This window comes from Heptranchias perlo, chromosome 41 (assembly GCF_035084215.1).
Source record: "Heptranchias perlo isolate sHepPer1 chromosome 41, sHepPer1.hap1, whole genome shotgun sequence".
Taxonomy (NCBI): domain Eukaryota; kingdom Metazoa; phylum Chordata; class Chondrichthyes; order Hexanchiformes; family Hexanchidae; genus Heptranchias; species Heptranchias perlo.
Window position 1 is genome coordinate 3,426,621 of NC_090365.1, and position 22,276 is coordinate 3,448,896.

The 22,276-nt window shown below is 44.9% G+C and overlaps 1 protein-coding gene across 2 annotated transcripts in view; it reads left to right on the top strand.

Moving 5' to 3' along the window:
* Positions 1–16,125, top strand: part of LOC137305947 (BTB/POZ domain-containing protein 7-like) — a 56,260-nt gene extending 40,135 nt beyond the window's left edge. For both annotated transcript variants that reach the window (XM_067974908.1, XM_067974909.1), the window contains exons 8-11: positions 1,078–1,264; positions 5,864–6,042; positions 7,154–7,528; positions 8,639–16,125. In XM_067974908.1, the coding sequence (XP_067831009.1) occupies positions 1,078–1,264; positions 5,864–6,042; positions 7,154–7,528; positions 8,639–9,721 (1,824 nt within the window). In that variant the 3' untranslated portion in view covers positions 9,722–16,125. The remainder of the gene's footprint in view (positions 1–1,077; positions 1,265–5,863; positions 6,043–7,153; positions 7,529–8,638) is intronic.
* The last annotated feature ends 6,151 nt before the right edge of the window (positions 16,126–22,276 follow it).

Here is a 22,276-nt window from a genome sequence, read left to right on the forward strand (position 1 = left end):
ACTCAGCGAGGCTCGTGCTTGAAGAATGGTTACTTGGAGAACTATCCCATGAAGCTACCCTGGCCTGGACTAAATGCCTTCGAAAGTGCAGTGTGAAATTTTGGCAAAAAAAAATGAGAAGCTACAGTTGATATGACAAAGATTAAAAAATGGTGGTGAGTTTAAGGCTATAATTAATCTTGGGTAGGGTTCTGCTGATGTTTGCAGTCCTGAGTTTCTAAAGTGCTCTGAAACGCTGAGCTGAAATACTGCCTTGTGACTCTGTGCTAGTCATCAACGTACTTTTATATAAAGTATCTCATTGCCTCAACGATGGTCGTCCCTTGAATGCAGTCCTACAAGACAGTCCAGTAGCTGTGCTTCCCATTTTGCATCCCAAGTCTCAGGATTTTCCCCGAGTCCCATCCGTAGCTTGCTGTATATTCTTGTGGAGGGAGGGCTATTGCTGCTCGTGCCTTCAGCGGCCTAGGTCGCACTGTGTCTCATTCCCTCCCTAAACCTCTCCATCTTCCCCTAAGGCCTTCCTTAAAGCCCATCTCTTTGACCACCCCTTCTAATCCCTCCTCCTTTTGGCTTGGTGCCCATTTTTCCTCACATCGCTGAAGTGCCTCAGGTCACTTTTTTTTTCTACATTAGAAGTGGTCATATGTGTCCAGTTCATGGTGCGTTTTGCAGATCAGGAATTGGGCACCACTGATGTTGGGATTTGAAGGACCCAAAGCGAGCTCACTCCTGAAGTTTAAGATGGAAGTGGGGAGAAGAAGTTTATCGTCTGTTTGGCTGCTTTTAATCATTGGCAATGAAGTTTTCCCCATTTCCCTGCTTATCTGGACTCTCGCCTGTATTATAAGAGAGGACGGTGGCTACTTCCTCTGCCACTGATTACTTAGACTGCCCCCTAGAAGCATAAGACACTCCCTAGGATAGACTGACCTGCCAGATCCCCTGACCTTGCAGAAAATACCATAGCCACCCCTCAGCGCTCCCCTCCCCTCCCCATACCCCCAGTTTTCATATTGAGAACTAAGAACAGAAAATCAAACCTAATTAAAAAGAGTGTAAATTCCATCTGTTTAGATTGTCTTGGATGAACTGATGTCGGAGCAGACAAGTTCGGACAAGGTCCGAATGAGTCGGATTTCCAGCGTCCCAGATACGCTCTACATGGTCGACTCTAGCGTGGCAGATTTTTCCCGTCTGAATGCTGGATCCCCACACAGCTGTGATGAAAGTGTTTCTGCAACTCTCCGTGATGAAGTGCCTGGTAGGTTGTCGTCGACGCACTAACGTTAAGGATCTGTTTCTTCCTCTGTTTGTTATTTACAGCCTCCGTGACTAGGAAGTTCCGGTGGTCCGTGCCTTTGTTACCTCCAGACTCGACTCCTCACCGGCCTTCCACCCTCCGTAAACTTCAGCTCATCCAAAACTCTGCTGCCCGTATCCTAACTCGCACCAAGTCCCGTTCACCCATCACCCCTGTGCTCGCTGACCTACATTTGCTCCCGATCCGGGGATGCCTCGATTTAAAAAAAATTCTCATCCTTGTTTTCAAATCCTTCCATGGCCTCGCCCCCTCCCTATCTCTGTAACCTCCTCCAGCCCTACAACCCTCCGATTTCCAACGCCCCACCATTGGCAGCTGTGCCATCAGCTCTGGAATTCCCTCCATACCTCTCCTTTTAAGACACTCCTTAAAACTTACCTCTTTGACAAAGCACCTTTCCTAATATCTCTCTATGTGGCTCGGTGTCAAATTTTGTTTGATAATTGCTCCTGTGAAGCGCCTCGGGATGTTTTACTACGTTAAAGGCGCTATATAAATGCAAGTTGTTGTTGGAAATTGTTTTTTTTCCCCTCTCCTCCACTTAAGGCATTGTGCCAGCAGACTATTTGACTGTGGATGGTGAAACCTGATGCTATTTTCACCCGGTCCACACCCATACACTCTCCAGCAGGGGTCACTATAGACAATCATCAAGCACAGGAACCGTGGCTGATCTTTTTCCCCCCCCCCCCCCTCATTATTTTGCCCCCATTCACGCTATAGTCCAACGGCCCGTTGTGCCTCAAATGTTTCTCTGGCTGTGATCAGCTAACTCGTTACAGATCGGGGAGAACTTGGGACCGAGTATCAACTTGGCTGTGTTGGTGGGGGTGGGGTAGCACTCTGGCCTCAGAATCAGCAGGTTGTGGGTTCAAGCCCCACTCCAGGACTTGAGAACATAATCTAGGCTGACGTTTCAGTCACAGATCTGAGGGAGCGCTGCAACGTCAAGAGGTGATGTCTTTAGAATGAGACGTTAAACTGTGGCCCTGTTTCAGTTCAGGCCGATTTAAAAGGACCTATTGCAGAAGAGCAGGGATGTTCTCCTGGTGTCCTAGCCGACATTTATTGTTCGGCCGACGTCTATCCCTTAACCAACGTCATAAAAACAGATTTAACTGGCCGTTTAACCTCAATGCTGCTTGCAAATTGGTTGTCATTTCCTCACATGGTGACAGTGACTGCACTTCAAAAGTAATTCATTGGTTGTGACGTGCTTTATTTATTTATTTTTTAAATGTTCCTTCCTGAATGGTGCATGTATTGCTAGTATGAGGAGAGGGTGTGAGACTCTTCTAAATCTCACAAACATTCACTCGTTCCTCTTAACAGACGGTGAGAGATGCAACAAAGCAGTCAGGTGGATCTTTGATTCTTTGCAAGATGTAACGCTGCGTTTTCGTGGCAGTTCTGGAATTTTGAGAAGAAACTGGTCATTCGCGCCTCATTTTCTTTCATACAAGACTATTCTAGAATAATCTAGAAATTAGTATTGCCGGTGGACTTCCCGTGGCATTGCCCATGATGAATCAGCAGGCTGCTGGTTGATGGCAGGTGCGCTGTATTGTGGAACATGAACGGTAACATTAGAAAATACAGTGAAAGAAATAAATGCATAATGCGGCTTAAAATTTTCCAAAATTCTCTGGACTCGGCAAAGGTCCCGGCAGATTGGAAAACTGCTAATGTAACACCCTTATTTAAAAAGGGTACTAGGCAGAAGGCTGGAAATTATAGACCAGTTAGCCTAACATCTGTGGTGGGTAAAATTTTGGAGTCTATTATTAAGGAGACAGTAGCAGAACATTTGGATAAACATAATTTAATAGGACAAAGTCAGCATGGCATTATGAAGGGGAAGTCATGTCTGACAAATTTGCTTGAGTTCTTTGAGGACATAACGTACAGGGTGGATAAAGGGGAACCAGTTGACGTAGTGTATTTAGACTTCCAGAAGGCATTCGACAAGGTGCCACATAAAAGATTATTGCTCAAGATAAAGAATCACTGGATTGGGGGTAATATTCTGGCATGGGTGGAGGATTGGTTATCTAACTGGAAGCAGAGAGTTGGGATAAATGGTTCATTCTCGGACTGGCAACCAGTAGCCAGTGGTGTTCCGCAGGGGTCGGTGCTGGGTCCCCAACTCTTTACAATCTATATTAACGATTTGGAGGAGGGGACTGAGTGTAACATATCAAAGTTTGCAGATGATACAAGGATGGGAGGGAAAGTAGAGAGTGAGGAGGACATAAAAAAACCTACAAGGGGATATAGACAGGCTGGGTGAGTGGGTGGAGATTTGGCAGATGCAATACAATATTGGAAAATGTGAGGTTATGCACTTTGGCAGGAAAAATCAGAGAGCAAGTTATTATCTTGATGGCGAGAGACTGGAAAGTACTGCAGTACAAAGGGATCTGGGGGTCCTAGTGCAAGAAAATCAAAAAGTTGGTATGCAGGTGCAGCAGGTGATCAAGAAAGCCAACGGAATGTTGGCGTTTATTGCTAGGGGGATAGAATATAAAAACAGGGAGGTATTGCTGCAGTTATATAAGGTATTGGTGAGACCGCACCTGGAATACTGCATACAGTTTTGGTCTCCATACTTAAGAAAAGACATACTTGCTCTCGAGGCAGTACAAAGAAGGTTCACTCGGTTAATCCCGGGGATGAGGGGGCGGACATATGAGGAGAGGTTGAGTAGATTGGGACTCTACTCATTGGAGTTCAGAAGAATGAGAGGCGATCTTATTGAAACATATAAGATTGTGAAGGGGCTTGATCGGGTGGATGCGGTAAGGATGTTCCCAAGGATGGGTGAAACTAGAACGAGGGGGCATAATCTTAGAATAAGGGGCTGCTCCTTCAAAACAGAGATGAGGAGAAACTTCTTCACTGAGGATAGTAGGTCTGTGGAATTTGCTGCCCCAGGAAGCTGTGGAAGCTACATCATTGAATAAATTTAAAACAGAAATAGACAGTTTCCTAGAAGTAAAGGGAATTAGGAATTACGGGGAGCGGGCAGGAAATTGGACATGAATTTAGATTTGAGGTTAGGATCAGATCAGCCATGATCTTATTAAATGGCGGAGCAGGCTCGAGGGGCCGATTGGCCTACTCCTGCTCCTATTTCTTATATTCTTATGACCGGGAAACAGATAGACAAGAGTGGAAGCAAATAAATGGGAGTGACGAGGGTAGAAAAAGCAGAGGGCGAAATAAGAGGACGACGCCTGCTGCTGGGACTCGGAGGGGAGGAGGTAGGAATTGTTTGAGGTGCACTCGGAGGACGACAGTGGTGGAAGTGTAGAACTGTGTTTTTTCGATTGGCTCAAATTTCCCAGGGACTAATCATAAAGAAAGAACTTGCATTGATACAGAGTCTTGCGCCTCCTCGGGACGTCCCAAAGCGTTTTTACGGCCAATGAGGTACTTTTTGAAAGTGTAGTCACTGTTGTAATGCAAGGCTTTTTTTTTGAGTGTGTTGAGAGACGGGCAATGTTGATGTGACTGTTATAACCCATCAAAGGTGAATAACAGGGAGTTGGATGAGATGGCATGTAATAAAATGATGCGTCAAAAGTAGATTGGACGGGTAAAGTCCTTGGTTAGAGGGTAACTGGTCATATACCGTGAGGGAGGGGCGTGGGGAAAGCTGATACGAATGTTTAAATTAGACACGCCCGAGCTCCTGGCCAGGGTGTGTACAAAGACAGATTTTAAAAAATAGCTCCCACCTCCTGCCGTCCAAGCTTCCCAAACCGTAACAGGGCTACTCCTGGGAGAATACAGGGAACAAATTGTCAGCCCCTCGCAGGGTGGAGGAGCTGCGGCAAAAACACAGCTTCCCTACTGTAAAATCCTGCAACGTTGTCATTTGTGACCTCAAAAGATGTTTGGGAAGTTTGTTTTATGTCCGAATGCGTGATAATCGATCTGATTGGCATATGATGAGCTGGATTCCGCACAGCACCAAAGAATCCAAAGTAGAAACAGTTCTTCATGTGTAGCGTTCAGTTCACCAAGCACCATTGTATGGTCGTCTTATTAACCGATTTTAAACTTGGCCAGATGATACCAGAACAGAGAAGGTATCCTTATCAGGAAAGGCTGAACAGGCTGGGGATCTTTTCTCTAGAAAAGAGAAGGCTGAGGGGTGACCTGATAGGGTTTGATAGCGTAGACTTGGAGAAAATGTTTGCACTTGTGGGGGAGTCCAAAACTAGAGGACATAAATATAAAATAGTCGCTAAAAGATCCAATAGGGAATTCAGGAGAAACTTTTTTACCCAGAGAGTGGTGAGAATGTAGAACATGCTACCACAAGGAGTAGTTGAGGCAAATAACATAGATGCATTTAAGGGGAAGCTGGATAAACACATGAGGGAGAAAGGAATAGAAGGATATGTTGATAGGGTGAGATGAATTAGGGAGGGAGGAGGCTCGTGTGGAGCATAATTGCCGGCATAGACCAGTTGGGCCGAATGGCCTGTTTCGGTGCTGTAGTTTCAATGTAACTTCTCTCTCTTTCTTTAGTCCCTCCAGTGGATGTCGCTAAAGCCATGTTTAGACGGCTCAAGGAGATTTGGCAAGGCGACCAGGTGCAGAGAGCCTATGTTTTAAACATTGGCGCTGGGGCTGCTGTCACCCGGGCAGTCTATTTACGCGTGGTGAGGGAGTTCGGCCTTCCTGATGTGGCCACTGAATTATTAAAGGTAATCATTTACATTTGGAGGAGGGATGTGGGAGTCCCTGCGAAAGAGGGGAGTGGTGCAAGGGGTTATTGTATAGCAGGGTGGAATCCAATCAACATCAAAAAATGAGGATGTGCCCAGCTTGTCTAAGGCTGTTACTTTAAATTGATTATTTACGTACAGCTATTGAATTTTTTAAATGTTTATCTAGCATCTAATTGTTGAGAAAATATATTGTAGAATTGATTTACACTGTGATAGATTGTGCCCATTTGGTAAACTTTCTGTATTAAATAGACCAATTTAGTGCAGCAGATGTAATAATACAAATTTCAATCATTCAGGTGTTTTTTTATTTGAATTTGTTTATACTTACTTTCCCTTCCTCCCCTGTCTCATCTGAACACTGACTTAAGTTAGCAAACGGTGTCAGAGCTGACAGTTGCCCTCTGCTACCATACCAAGTCGCCATTATTTGTGTGTGGGCAGACTATTCTATCGCACAAACATCCTGGGACCTTCATTGCATAATCTCAACGCATCAAACAGAGGCGTAAAAACTCTTGTCAAAAACAAAAATGAATTTGAGTTTTGATAATGTCATTCATTTAGTGGTGTAATTTAAAGATGATTTTCTTTGCACCATGATCCCTCTTGTGGAGAGTTCCTGATCTTGGCTTTGATGGCTATCAATTTGCTGTTACCCCTTGTTTCCCCCCCCCACGTGAGCTGTAAGGGGTTAAATTAGGGACCGGGACCCCCTGCACTGCTCTTGGGCACCATCTAGAGGCTGAGCTGAGAGTGTACACTGCTGGAGGCCTGGTTGCCTCCCTGCCCTATAAGCTGGTGACCTCTGCATGTTCCAGCCGGAAACATTATTGAACGATTTAATAAAGGAATTAATGAAGGAAAATTTGTTAAGAGAAAGAGGGGCTAACTTTTTGGGTGTGGACCCATCACCAGAACTCAAGTCTAATTTCAAATGTTGGCCTTTCTTTTCAGATGTTGACTGTATATTTCCAGCATTTTCTGTCTGTATTTCGGATTTGCAATATTTTGACTCTGGAGTTTGCTTTTCTTTAAAAGTGATCTAAAGTTCCTTCCACTTAACTTTATCCCCTTTCCATTTCAGTATCCCGCCGTGTATTTTCCTAATGAGCATTTAGCCATCGATAGCCCAATCTTTGCAAAACGTCAACCAAACTCTCGTCGGACCACTCCAGTCAAGGAAACTAACATCCTGAGCCTGGATCCTTTCAGGAATTTCAGCCCCCCACTTCCTCCCCCTCCCCCTCCCTACCACCCTCCTCCAACACCCAGGAGAGAGCGGACGCAATCCAGCGAAAAGAAAGAAGACAGCCAGCCTACCTCATGCCGTGCTTTGCGTGCTAACCTGCAGGCACATTCTGGCACTCGGACTTCAGAGCAGGCAGTGCAGGCCTCCACCAGGGGGATCAACTGTGAGGAGCCCAGGGATAGCCACACCCTACCCGAGGAGCAGGTATCTGTAAGTATATACACACTCTACTTGCTTCAAATGGGTGCTTGTCTGTTCTATGTTTTGCTAATGCTACCAATGGATTGTAGGCGCTGATCTCAGCTGCAGTACTTAAACCATCCAAGAGCTTACTGGAGCAAGACCGAGAGGTTTGCTGTGATGGTAAACTGCGGCATTTTGCTTGTAGCTAAGTGTTGACTTTCTTACGGTATTGGTGTTCCTCATTATCCCGGCAGGTGCATCTATTCAAAACGCACTGCTGCTGCTCTCTCCTGTCTTTCTCCCAGCCCCAATGACTCAGTCGATTAAAGTGTGGAACAGAGCCCGGCAGGCTAGGAAGGGACCCAAGTGTCATCCCTGGTCTGTGTTCAGCTAGCTGATCTCAGCCAGAGATATTGTGGGCGGCTGAGGAGAGAGGAAGGGAGCGTGGGTGGGGAGCTGCAGTGTCGGAGGTGCCGTTAAATCGAGGCCCCATCTGCTCTTTCAAGTGGACGCAAAAGATATCGTCTGAAGAAGAGCAGGGGAGTTCCCCTGGTGTGCTGGTTAACATTTATCCCTTAACCATCATCACTAAAATTCTGGTTATTTATCTCATTGTTGTTCATGGGAGCTTGCTGTGCGCAAATTGGCTGTCATGCTTCCCTACATTCCAACAGTGACTATACTTCAAAAATACTTCATTGGCTGTAGATCACTTTGGGATGTCCTGAGGTCGAGAAAGGCGCCATTATAAATGTAATTATTCGTTATTTCCTCACGGCACGTTTAATATTATCACTACTTGATCCTCCGTGGTGTTGCACATGGGGAGTCGAGATCAAGTTTAGTCTTCGGGTTAGAGGGTGGAGATAATTGGACCAAAATAAAATTTTTATATTTCCATTATAAATTCCTAGGACCACATTTATAATGGAAACTGCCTATGTAAACTAGTCACACTGCAATTACATCCTCCCACCAGTGGTGACGGCACAGTACCTCCACATTTATAATGGAAAAGATGACCGGATGCAAGATTTTTAATATATAATAAATAGATACTGATGCCTCCTAAAGTGTGGATTAATTTTGGCCCTTTCTAAGGTCAACTTTGGCTAATTTAACTGTTTGACTTTCCAGAGTTCCAAAAGCTTGGTGATGGACTTGATGCCTGACATTGCAATGGCAGCCGCAACAAAGCAAAATTTGACTTCCAAAGAGCCTGAGCTTTGTCAGGCCATCACCGATGCTGGTCGGGATTCTGCAGAGCCCACCATGGAATCATCTGAACCCCTCTGTTCCAGTCGTGGTATCAGTAAGTACAGCTTAAGGAAGAAGAAGCACTCTAGAGGGCAGAAGCCTCGAAGGCACGTAGACTTTTGGAACTACCCTGATTTTTATGACTTTTCTCCCGAAGATTCTTGCCAATCCTCCGTTTTGTCCCAAAAGTTGCCATCCCCATCCCCTTCCCCTTCAAAGGGTCACACGTTCTGTCAGGACTTGAAGAATAATTCCAGACAGCCCACTGGCTTAAAACAAGCCCAGATAAACCCTACGTCGCCATCCAAAAGGAAAGAGACCTTAAACAGTGAATCCACAGATCTTCACGAGAAGCCTGAACTTAAGAGGACTTCTGTAAATCTTGACCCATCATCTGCAGTGGAGGTTGTGCACTGTACTGCTGGTACAGATTTGACCCATGGTCTACCAGCTCATGAGGAAAGGTTACTTGGAGGACCTGACCAGCAGCCACCTTTGGAACCAGCTAGTTATAAAGCCATTGCTGGTGGCACTTTGGGGTCGGACTTGATCCATGGATTACCAGCTGAAGAGCAGAAACCTAGGCCTAGACTTGTGTCGCCAATCAAGCGTTCATTTCTCACTTGTGAACCACCAGCTTCTCAGTTAAGGCAACGGAACTCCCCACAGACCACAGTAAAATCGGACATCCTTTCTTCCCCGGAGCCTACCTGCTGCGATTACCTTTACCGGAGAGGTGGAACTGACACAGCAATGACGACGGACCTGACTTGCAGTCTTCCTACCAGCCCTAGTGTTGGCGTGCCATTAATCTCGGTCATCGAGGACTCCTCTGCAAGAAGACTAGCCGAGGCAAATCTCCTCTCGCCATCAAACTGTTGTATCACCCATAGTGTCAACTCTAAGAAACAGCCGAGTAAAACCGAGGCTAGAGACTTCCCTTACAAAAAGTCAGCTCTATAAATCTGGTATTTGTATTCCTCTTCTGTTATGTTCTATATTTTATTTTTTCTCTCTCTCCATTCTCCAAAGGGTACCCTTTAAATAAAAAATTATATGGTGCGATGAAAGTTCTTGTATGACTATGATCCAGTTTTGTCAGTTTTCGCTCACTGACATCTCTGACTTCTTTTGACTGTATTGACCGGGACCTGATCTGTTCAGTTCCGAACGAATATTGACGTCCCTTGGAATTCTGATGAATCATTGGGGCACAGGTCGAGGCTGGTAATGATTCATCTGATGGATTCCTTTTGTTGTCTTTGGATTTGTGGCTGGGCAAAGATAACTCATTGGGCCCCATGATCGTGTTCACACAGATTGGCCATTCTCACCTGTGCTAGCGTAGGGCAGCCCACAATAAGGCGGGCATACCTCCACGGGGAGGGGAGATCAGACAGGGAGCTTGTCAGGACCCTGCCTTGCACATCCCAGCAACTGGCCATGGAGTAGTTTCAACTAGTAGCCAAGATTGGAAAGTGGTAGATGATGGGGGAAGAAGGGAGGGAACAAGAAGAGGTCTCCCACTTCCTGTCCAAGGTATAACATAAAACCGAAGCAAAAAAAAGAAATGAAGGAAGGTGGAAAATTATGCAAAACGACAAGGTAACAAAACAGCTAATTTCTGGGGATTATTGGATTGCAAGAAAATCATTCAGTAGCTTGGAAATCAGGACCAGCAATGCTCTTTTTTTATTATTAAGGCTACTGTTTTCTAAACGAGATACAGTTACTGACTGTAGGTGGGAGTTCCTGTTGTCCACACTTTCATTACTGCATTGCAAGAATTGGCCCGACCAATGGCCCAGTCAGTAAGTTTGCTGCCCATCGTGGAATCGGACCATGCTAACCAGAAAGGTCTCGAGCTCGATTCCTGGGACGTGCTGAGTTAGCTGAACTCTGCCCACTTGCCAGTAGGGCATCGCTAGACTAAGGAGGGAAAAATCAGCCGGGGATTCCCATTCCCGATTGCTGTCCAGTAAACCCTTGCTGGCAAGTGCCCCCCCCCAGTGATGCCTTCTCTCTTTCACTCGCACTGTCTCTCCCCTTCACCGGTGTTGCTCGCGCGCACACGCGTTTGAACGGTCTGCCGACTTGCACGTGAAGGAAAGACACATGAGTGGAACCGAACCCCAGCACGAGCCTTTTGAGAGGAGGGGGGGCAATAGCTCAGCGGGGCTACCCCCTGTCTATCGTTGCACTGTCCCCTTTGGAACGAAAACAAAAATAACTTCTAATCCACTGCGCTCTGCGCCCAGTCAGTGCACGGTTCTGATGTGGGCTGGCCCGTCCCTCGTGGGTGGGAAAGAGCCAAGGAAATCCTGAGCTGTTCAGACCTCCAGGAGCTCAATCCTTGCGAGCACGTTAGCTGCTCTGCCCTCGTGGATGGGGAGGAGGAGGAGGAGGAGGGAATAAAAGGGAAGTAAATATCTTTGCAAGTCGGGGCAGGGGGGTTGTAATTTCACCAACCGTAATCTGCAGCCAGTTGCAAGGAAATGGACTGAAAAATGCTTTCATTAGTAAATTTAGTTATGAATTCCTTAAATCTGGAACTAACACTTTTTTTTGTTTATGAAACTGTTTTACTGAATCTGGATGGGGAAGATCAGCTGTCCGTAGAATGTAATACAACTTCCCCACTGACCTATCTGTGTGTAGAAATACAAACGCACCCTAACATGTAGACAACAGAGAAGGGACGCTCTAATCAACCAGCCAGGGTTGTCACCTGGATTTCATTCAAACAACGAGTGGGTGAAATTTTCATGCCATGTCCACTGGAACTGAAGCACCCGGCAGTACAGTGACTGACTGTGTCCTTCCAAACTTGGCTTGTGTTTGGTGAGTGTTTTCTGAATGGTGTATTATTCGCGGTAGAGCACTGGTGGGTACAGGTCTTGTCACTGGTGGTGGGAGAAGTTTTGAGGGGATGAATTGAGAGCATCGTACAAGATTGGGTTGACGCCGATTTTTTTTTTTTCAGTGGCATGTTGCTACCAATATGAGCCCAGTGACAACACTACAGTGCTGGGAATTCTCTCACACCTTTTACATCTTCTGTTCCAGGCCACTGAGTAACCCACTTTACTCATCACTTTTAACTATCTTAAGTTGCTTCTAAACTGCTTTTCAGTACTTTTGAGAGGGGCAGTTTTTATTTAGGCTTCTTGAAGTTAAAATTATGTTTTGAATATATTTTTATATGATATACAAACTTTAAAAACTGTGCACCTGCAAGTTGAATTGTCTTTTTCTAAAGCACCCTGTTTGTTGAATCCTCAGCTCTGGTTTTACCCTACTCGATGCAGTGGTGTTTGAAATTTTTTTTTGTGTATTTAATAAAAAATGGGATTTACTTTGAAAACCCGCTGGAAAGCCAGGGGCTTATTCTAGGGCTACTAAATAGGCAGGCACTCCTGTCGACCCAGCTAATGCTTAATGAATAATTGGTTAGCTGGTTAATCTTAACACACTTGGTATCACTGCAAAACTAGGGCACTCGAACATTTAACCTATGTATATTCTCCATTGGCAGTCCCACTTAATAGCGTCAGTCCTACAGCCAGCAGGGCCCGCGCGGTTTGGGCCAAGAACGTATCCACGAGTGTTATTGATGGGGTTACCGAGCCCCAAACCAGTTAGTGGGGGCTGTGAAGGAGGTTGGGTCATGACTTGAGCAATGAAGTTTACTTTCCTAATTCAGCAATAACCAGTGACCAACCTCTCCGTGTGAAACAGTGGAGAGCAAAAGATTTCTTTTACTTCAGACTATGCATGCTGGACATATTTGGGGGTAATTTTAACCTAACACGCCACTCGGGGGTGGGGGGGAAACCCACAGGATCGGTGGAACCCTGGTTTTACACCCCACTCTATTGCCCTCCGTTCACTTCAGTGGAAAGTAAAATTGGGGGAGGTGGGGTGTAAAAGCAGCATTGCGCCTGATCCCCCTCTGTTTCCCGAAGGGCAGGTTAGGTTAAAATTGCCCCCTTAGTGTCCGGTTTACCTCATGGAAATTTTGGGGCAGCTTGTTCAAAAGCCAGACTGTTGGGTCTATAACCAGTCACATGTCGACTTTAGGTATTAATGCTGCTTCATGACTGGTCATGAGGAGAACCAATGCCAGCTATATTCTCTTTTTCCCTCCACCCCCATCTGTAGTGTGCTGAGATACACAGACGCTGGTAACGTAGAACACAAAGGAGTATGTCCAGTTCTCAAAATTGCAGAGCTTAGCCTGGTCAGGGGAAATAGTGTCTCCCTTATTTCACCCCACCCCGTTATTATGTTTACCTACATAAACTATCATTGCACTCGGAAAGTAATTAATTGTGTGTATAAATGCAAGTATTCCTTTCGACTATACTTTTTTCTGGCCAGTTAACCAACTCCTCGGCCTCTGCCGATAGGTTTTTGAACAGGTCGCTAATCGGTGCGTATAGGCGATGCAGGGTGGCACTGCCTTTTTTTCTCTCTGTTCGTCCCTTCTCCTCCTTTTGTACTTGTAACTTGTACTCGAGTTACCCTGATGGCAAAGCCCTGCTGGGGAAGTTTAATCACATAGTCATTGACAAAGACTCGTGTTTAGCTAGGAACATGTGTCCTTTCCAGTCCACTACATCAATGTAGAAGGCTGGTTATGTAATCACCAGATGGGTAAATATGAGGACGGCCATTCAGCTCATCTTGACTCATCCATCCAGAAAGAACTAGTCACTTCAGTTTGGCATCCAATAATCTCTCAAACGATTCCAGTGTTATTTCCTCCACTATCCTACCTGGAACTTAATTCCATGTGTTGGTCATCTTGTGAGTATAAAATCTTCCTCACATCAGACTCAAACAAACCCCTGCACCAAACTTGCCGTAACCTGGTCTTTAATTTCTCTCCTCTTCTATCCAATTGGTTAGTGAGCACCAATCAGGTTCTCCTAAAGTGCCACAAAAGGCAGCCATTGACAGTTCTATGAAATCTTCTGAGAAAATTGAACGTTTAAGTAAGTCGATTAGTATTTTTTTGTCAAGAATTGCAGCTGAAAGTCGAAGCCAGTTAAGAAAAAGTGTAAAAGAAAAGGATCGCGAATGTCGGAGGGCGGGAGAGGTGGACGAGGTCTTGGGTAGTTTGCTAGCCATCGCTTGAGGAATGGCGCATGGCAAGGTGGGCAGTGGCAGAGAGCTCTGCGGACGCACCTACTAGTTGGTCTTCCAGGTTGAATGGCAGTGGTCGAAACTGCAGCGATCGCCTGGCAGTGGCTAGTGATCAGCGTGGTAACAGTGGCAGGTTTTGCTGTTGTGTGATTAAGTGCTAGTTGAGCCACGTATACTGTGGGTACGGTTGAGAAAATGACTGTTTTCCATTCGCTGCTGCTTCTGTTTGAACTATTTGTGAGGTCGAGGGAAAAACCCAAAACAAACATTTTTGTGGCATTTTAAATACAAAGATTATTTAGTATTCTCGAGTGAAGACACTAATAGCAGTGCAGGGTCCCTGTAGGTTGTAATTGAGGGCAAGCATACGGAGACCGCTGTCCTTAATTGCGACCAGTGTATTTAATTTGTTGATGCTGCTGCTCCTTCTGAATATATTTGAATTCTTTTTCTTTCTGCCTAAGGGGCAAATGGATCTCCTACTCCCAAAACGTCTGTTGTACAGATTTTCCCTTTCCAGTTTGTTCTTTATTTCCCTTTTTGATGGCAAATGTGGGGGTTTCGTTTGGATGTCGGAAACATCCCTTTTCTATTAAAGAGAAACAGTGGGTTATGCAAAAAAAAAATTCAGTGTGTTGTTTCAGGAGATTGATTTTGTTATATTGGGGGCCCCCTGATACCACAGTGTTTGTCTCTCTCTTTTCCTCCCCATCCCAGAGTTGTACCTATCCAGTGCTGTTCTCTGGCTAGAAGCCAGAGATGCTGAATCCAGCAGCAGTTCACTGGACCCACACAAGAGGGAGTCTCCACAGTCACAGGAACAGGATAGGTGGGGGATATTTGTTTTAAATGTACACCCGACTGTATTAGTACAGTGTGCCTACTCCAGGGCATGTGGGTAATTCCAAAGTGCTCATGAGCTACTTCTGGATGTCATATATCAGTTTATTTTCATGTAGTCTTGCCCAGCACTAGTGCATCGTCTGATTTACACCACACGCAGTGTGGAGAGGAGGAGGAGGAGAGGAAGAGAAAAGAAACATTTCTCGTTAATGTAATTAAGCTGTAATTTTTTTTTTTAAAAGCTCGTGAGCTCCAAGTAATTGGTCGGAAAGTCATCTGGGAATGGGCTTTTTTTATGTTCTGCTTGCTACTTAAATGCATGGTGCATACATGGGAACAGGAGGAGGCCTGACAACCCCTCGAGTTTGTTCTGCCATTCAATTAGATCATGGCTGATCTGTAATTATTGTGAGGCTTGATGCAAATTTCACTCTTGTTTTCTGCTGTATGGTTTCACTCGTCAGCAGCTCGTCCATGCGACCACTCTTCGTTGTGTGGAACCCCCCCCCCCGCTAGCAAGTGGCTGGCAGGCTATCTTAACAGCAAGGGGTCACCGCAGAGTGATCAGAAGCAGCAACCCCGAGTGGTGTTTATCTCCCTCTGGTCCGCGAGGCCCGCCACGACCCATCAGACGAGCCCCCAGGGAGGGAAATTCGAGTAGCAACCTATAAAAGGTGGTTTGTTGATGAACTTTTGAACGTGTACGCCTAACGGAAAATCAGGAAGGTGGGAAATCACCGAGCCACAATCCCATTGCTCCTGGGCGTGTGTTTCCACCAGACCAGCGGGAGTTGAAAATTATTTGTTTTACAATAAATGTTCCTGTTAAATTGCCGCCCACCATCTTTCAGTATTAAGCACTTATCTGATTTTAAAAATAGCAGTGCCCTACAATAAGCCATTTATAATTCCCCTGGGCAGTGTGGAATATGCGTACCCCTCCACTACAATCTAGCTGGTGTGGGTTATGGCAAATTGGTAATTGGAATTTTTTTCAGCAATTATGTTGGACATAGTTCTATGACTGCTAGTCCCTTATCTTTTTAAGGTCCATCCATCTGTGACATGAATGTTAATGACTGAATTCCCCCAAATGTACACACACATATATATATATATATATATATATATATTAGTGAAACTCATACCTTCTCTGTAAATTTGCCCATGTGTATTATATGTGTTTCTTCTAAATCTATTTTTCTACAACAGTAGATATGTAATTAAAAAAAAAACTTCAGTAGATACATTGTCAATTAGGGGGAAAAAAACTGAAGAAATTGATTCCTTTTCCACGCAAATAGTAACTTATTTATGTACTATAGTTGCTTGGACCTTTCTAATGTTACAAGGATAATAAATGTATGAAGACTCTACCTACAGCTTTTGTATGTGTTTTCTTTTTTTTAACTGGCTGGCATCCTGTGTCGTTGCTTACAGGCAATGTAGTCTGAGATTGCTGATCGTTAGCCACTTAAGTGGTGCACTATTTAACTGGCTGTTGGAATCTTCTGTACGGATATAAGAGATGTGTTTACATTATTTTTCACATGGGACAAAGAAACAGCATGGATAAATGAGAGGCAGCAACTTCTTCCATGGGAAAGTGACCGAGCCAAACTCATAAATGGAAACCAGTATCACCACTCAGCTGCCCGGGACATTCTGCATCAGTGGTGCCGTGACAGAAATTAAAATCTCACATTCTGCTGTTGAATGGCGGAACAGGCTCAAGGGGCTGAATAGCCTACTCGTGTTCCTATGCAAATAGTACCTTTTTAAAAAAAATATATAAATTCTCATCCTTGTTTTCAAATCCCTCCGTGGCCTCACCTCCTCTGTAACCTTCTCTAGTCCCTGCGCTCCTCCAATTCTTGCCTCTTGCACATCCCCCATTTTAATCGTTCCACCATTGGCGGCCGTGCCTTCAGCTGCCTAGGCCCTAAGCTCTGGCATTCCCTCCCTAAACCTCTCCACCTCTCTCTCTCCTCCCCTGCTTTAAGACGCTCCTTAAAACCTACTTCTTTGACCAAGCGTTTGGTCACCTGTCCTAATATCTCCTTATGTGGCTCGATGGCAAATGTTGTTTGGTAACGTTCCTGTGAAGTGCCTTGGGACGTCTTACATTAAAGCTGCTATATAAATGCAAGTTGTTGTTTTGATCACGATGGCACTCCAGGACAAAAGCCAATAGTTCGATGAGGGTAAAGGTTGCTGAAGATAACATTGTCTAAAGTTTCATCCGTCCCCAGTGTACCAGGATTATGCCCCTATGTTTGCATATGTCCAGCAATTTGTTCGATGACCTAAGGGTCGTAAACTGCCCAAAAAAGTTAAAACTGTTAGAATTAGATAATGTAGTTAATGATAAGGATGCTTGTTTGCTAAAAACGGTTTGAGAGATGCAAAGCTTCACTCAGTTTAGCTACCTTTTTAAGGAGAGGTACCGTCAGAAGTTTACTCTTTCTGAGGCGAGTGTAAGCAGCAAAGAAGACATCTGGCATATGAGTATTATTGGTACCGATATCTCGTATACACTACTTGAGGGGTTATGTTTGGAGAATAAATAGTCAATGAGATGATGAGACTTTTTTCAATGATTCCTACTCGAGCTTGTATTCAAGGTAACGGATCGATGACGTATCCCATAATACCTCCACGTGAGGGCAAGAGGGGTATATGATGGCATCCCATAATACCTCCACATGAAGGCAAAGGGATATATGACAATACCCTATATAATATACCCAACAACTTTGAGTACGGACTAGATATTCTCTCGGGTCCTGTGTTATCAGCCTCCTTCCAATGATCAGGAGTTTCCCATCACTGCCCAATATCCAGTCATATGGTGGTGTGACCCGAGAAGTCGTAACAATGAAAACTCCTTGTGTCTGCTGGATGCTGTGTCCCAACATATCCACGTGCGTCTCTCCAAACTTTCAAACAAATACTGATGCACAGTCCGGTGTGCCGTCACCAGTTGTAAACCAACAAGCTGTTTTATTTCACACAATTTTTACATTAAATTTTAATTCTCCTTGAAACTCCTATGTACAAAAAATTACAAAGTTCGACACATTATCTCAGTTAGTGGACTAAATTCACTTTTTTGACTAGCAATTTCTCTGAAACTAGTCAGTACAAAAGTTGAAGGAATTCTCACCTCTGGTCCACGCGGTTTTAAAGCCTCTATTCAGCTATTCCCTTTGGGGAAATGAACTAAATAAACACATTCTGTGTTGAACGATGGGATAATAGCCGTTGCGGAGGGAATTTTCTTCTGGATTAGCAACTGCTTGTAAATCCCTGGCTCCTTCCTGTGGAGAGAGGCCAGGTTATCGAGAAACAAGCAGGAAATGATTGGTTTTCTCTCTCAAAACAATTCGCAACTGAATTATTTTATGTGACGAGACAGTCAGGTGCAAGAGTGACGGACTTTAGCGTGTGATGGATGTGCACTGGATACAAAACCTGTAACCATAGGAACAGGAGGCGGCCATTCAGCCCCTCGAGCCTGTTCCGCCATTCAACTGCAGAATTCGTGACTTTCAGTGGAATGCCCTGGGCAGCTCTGAGTGATATTATCTGTTTCCGTTCGAGTTTTGGCTCGGTCACTTTCACAAGTGAAGTTGCTGTCTCTCATTTGCCATGCTATTTCTTCGTCTGTACCTATAATTGTTTTCTTTAATTTGCTCCCCTCCTCTCCTCTTCTGGCTGGGGCAGAATTCCATGGGCACCAGGTACTCCTCTAAGTTATCTTAGTCAAGTGTGCGCTCCTTGTGTGTAAGGCCAGTGGCCGATGGCTGTTAGGCTGTGATATGCTACACAGTCAAACTTGTTCATTTTCTCTCTCAATGTGCACTTTTCAGCAAGGGTAGGGGGCAGTTCCCCAGACAATGACTAGGGGTTGGCCCACAGGCTGATTTTTGTCCCCCTCCATAGCCCAGAGACACTGACACCAATTGCACCGCCTCTACCAACATCCTGGCTAAGATATTACATTTGTTCCCTGGGATGTGGGTGTTGCTGACATGGCCGGCATTTATTGCCCATCCCTAGTTGCCCCTTGCGAAGGTGGTGGTGAGCCGCCGCCTTGAACCGTTGCAGTCCAGGTGGTGAAGGTTCTCCTACAGCGCTGTTAAGTCGGGAGTTCAAGGATTTTGACCCAGCGACGATGAAGGAACAGCCGCTATATGTCCAAGTCTGAGATATCGCCAGCAGTAGCAGATAGTTGACCCAAAGCTCGAGTTTAAAAAGCCTGCAGATTGTTGGAGGAAGGGCGAACCGAGAGAGCTGAGGAGCTCCAAAAGTTTTTGAGGTTCTGGGAAAGAACCAGTTAAAAGAATAGCCTAAAAGCAAATTGAAGTGCTCTACTTGCCAAAGGATGTGTCACATAAAACCTTTCCCCACGAACTGGCTCAAACGTTAATTCATTAATTCTACATTCCAATGCTTTGGCTGAACGGATGCCATCAGGATAAAGGACTCTATCTTTTACATCGCTGTGTTTTGATCCTCATGAAAAGCTCCCCTGCTGCCTCTGGATAAACGCACGCTGTTATGTAGTACTGAGCCACACAAATTAGCACAGACACAAGTCCAATCGCTGGCCTAAATTAGCTGGTCTTGGCAGGGGCAGAGATGGGCAAATTACAACTGGCCTCAGTGCCCCTGATTTGTGCGGGGTGGGGGGATTGCTGTCTAGTGACCCTCTACTGGAGACAGGACATTGGACTTGGCTTTGATGCTCCCCATGATCAAATAGCCTTCCAATGCTCACCGTCGAGGCTGAGGAATGGCTATCTGGGCAAAGTACCAGACAGTGGCTTGAGTCAGGGGCTTGAGGGGATGCCGAGGGCAATCGTGGAGCCTTTATTCTGCCTGAGATCAGCTAACGCGACATCTACCAAGGGTTGTACGTCCCTCTTAGATAGATAGAACTTGCATTTATATAGCACCTTTCACGACCTCAGGACGTCCCAAAGCTCTTTACAGCCAATCTTCAGTCAATTCAGTCCCACACTTAGTGACACGTTAATGGACTGAGCTAGACTAGCCTAATCCTGTTTTGTTTTGCCATCTTTGGGTGAAGAGGGGGTGGGTTCCAGTGAAGCAGAAGGTCCTTATTGGTTTAAAGTTGACAATACAGCAATAAGAGATGAGGGGCGAGCACCAGTAACTAAGGAGTTAATTTTTCCATGTCCAGCTCTTCCAATAGTTTCTACTTGAACGAACAGCATAGTCACCAATACACTCGTCGTTATCAATATACACAAGCTGGCTGCCCACTCCGCCATCCCCCTGCACTTTATAATCTTTGTGGGGTTTTTTTCATTAATATTTAAAGAGCCACACCCTGTTATTTCCCAAAGATTACAGTCAGCCTATCTAGCTCATCCTGCCATTGAAACCTACAGGTCCCCCATCAGAGGCGAGAGTGCTACCACTGAGTTGCTCAGCTGAGGCTCAGTGATAACGCCCTCGCCCCTGAGTCAGAAGATCGTGGGTTCAAGTCCCGCTCCAGGGTAGAACCTCCCTGTGCAGGACGGAGGGAGATACTATAAAAATATTGGAGGTGGGTGACAGTCAATAATCATTCAATCGGGATAATGAGGAGTTTGATCGCTTTCCAATTGGCCATGGGAAGGGAGGGGGCCATGAGGATTGATGCGTCGGGCGACCAATGGCGGGAGCGTGGGGGCGGGGCAGGTGGAGGAGGGACATCATGTGATGAAACCTCCTGGAATACCCCTAAGAAGTGTTGGCAACCCGATCCAATAGTCCCGTTGGGGCCTTACCCCATCTGTCTGTGAGCCAGGCTAGTGATTCTCACCCAGCTGGCTGAGAACGGGCTGCCTGTCAAACCTGGGAGGCCCTTCTTGGGTCTGTTTGGCCGTCTTCCCAACTGAGCCACTTAGGATTGTGTGGGAGGAAAGAAATTTGGGTTTGTCGAAGATCATAAACTGTTTCCAATTCGGGGCTTTTACGACATAATTTCCCCAGTGATATGCAGCAACTAACTTGTGTCAGCAAAGGTTTCACAATGTGAAGTGACCCATGACATCATTAAACAGAAACAGCCCGGGTCACTATCAGTGCTGTATTAGTGCATCCACTGGGCACCTCTGAACTGGTATATATTCCTTCATATAACAAAAGAAGGTTAGAAAGGCTATCGTTTGGAGCCCTCCCACCTGGAATCAGGGAAAAAAAACCCTCGGGCAGCATGTAAAATACTAATGAAATGTAATGTACCTGTAATCAATAAGCTGTATTGATTGTAATGCAATGAGGCATCTTAGAGTGTCATGAACTGTAATTATCATGTGCGATGCGTAACTGTATTGGAATCATATTTGAACTGTACTTTATGTATCTTGCAAATTGTATAATCTGTATTGTGTATGTTTGAAATGTGATACGACAACTGTATTGTATGTATTGTTACAAATTTTATGAATAAAGTATATTTTTTGAACAAAAAAAAAGGTAAGAATGCCCCATCAATGTCTCTCAATCACCCCGTATTACTGTACGTCACGTTCTGAGGGATTTGGGGGGTGGGGGCAGCAAAGATTTTGTACAGGACTCTCATAAAGTACGGGTCCACAAGGAAAGGGAGAAACAGGAGCGGAAAAGGGCAATTAGAACGAAAACAGGTAAAACACAAATGAAAGATCGAGTGGGAGAAGCTCAGCGTTCCCACTCACTGGAGGGAGGGTTTATATCTCACATCAGTGGGAGTTTATTGTACATTAAAATGCTTCCAGTCAGCCACAACCACATCACTTAAAGGGGAAGTGGATTCCACTGAATTGACACATAACCTTAAAGTTACAATAAAGGGAGCTGCCTGCATGGTAACTTCCTGTCATCGCGGACACTTGAACTCCTTGTTATTGTGTTATTATCAGCTGCTTCCTGGCAGCTTATGCAAAGCTCATGTAACCTCATGAATGGAGATAGAGAAAAACTTTATAAAGTCATTGTGATGAAAGTAGAACTTTTGTTCTACACCAAACACACAAGTTTTTTTGTAATTTTTTTTATAGATAAATGCAAATTTAAAATTGACTTTGGATAGCTGTATCTTTTTTTTTTAAAGAAACAGCTCCTTTGTCTCCTGTGTCATGGAAGCAGCCAGGACATAAAAGTGCCAGATTCATCGATGTTTTCTATGAGATTATCTGTCTGCAAGTTTGTAGGCTGGCTCTTTAATTGTACAAATGTAAGTAATCTTACAACACCAGGTTATAGTCCAACAGTTTTATTTGAAAATCACAAACTGTTGGACTATAACCTGGTGTTGTAAGATTACTTACATTTGTACACTCCAGTCCATCACCGGCATCTCCACATCATCTTTAATTGTAGATTAGGCAGAATGTAGAAACTTTGTTCTGAGTACCAACTTATTCATGACCAAAGTATTAGTCGATATGTGATGCCTGGGCAAAGTGTGATCGTATTACTAATTTAAATTGAAAAACAAGCATCTCCTACCATAGTGCCTTTGAAATTGTT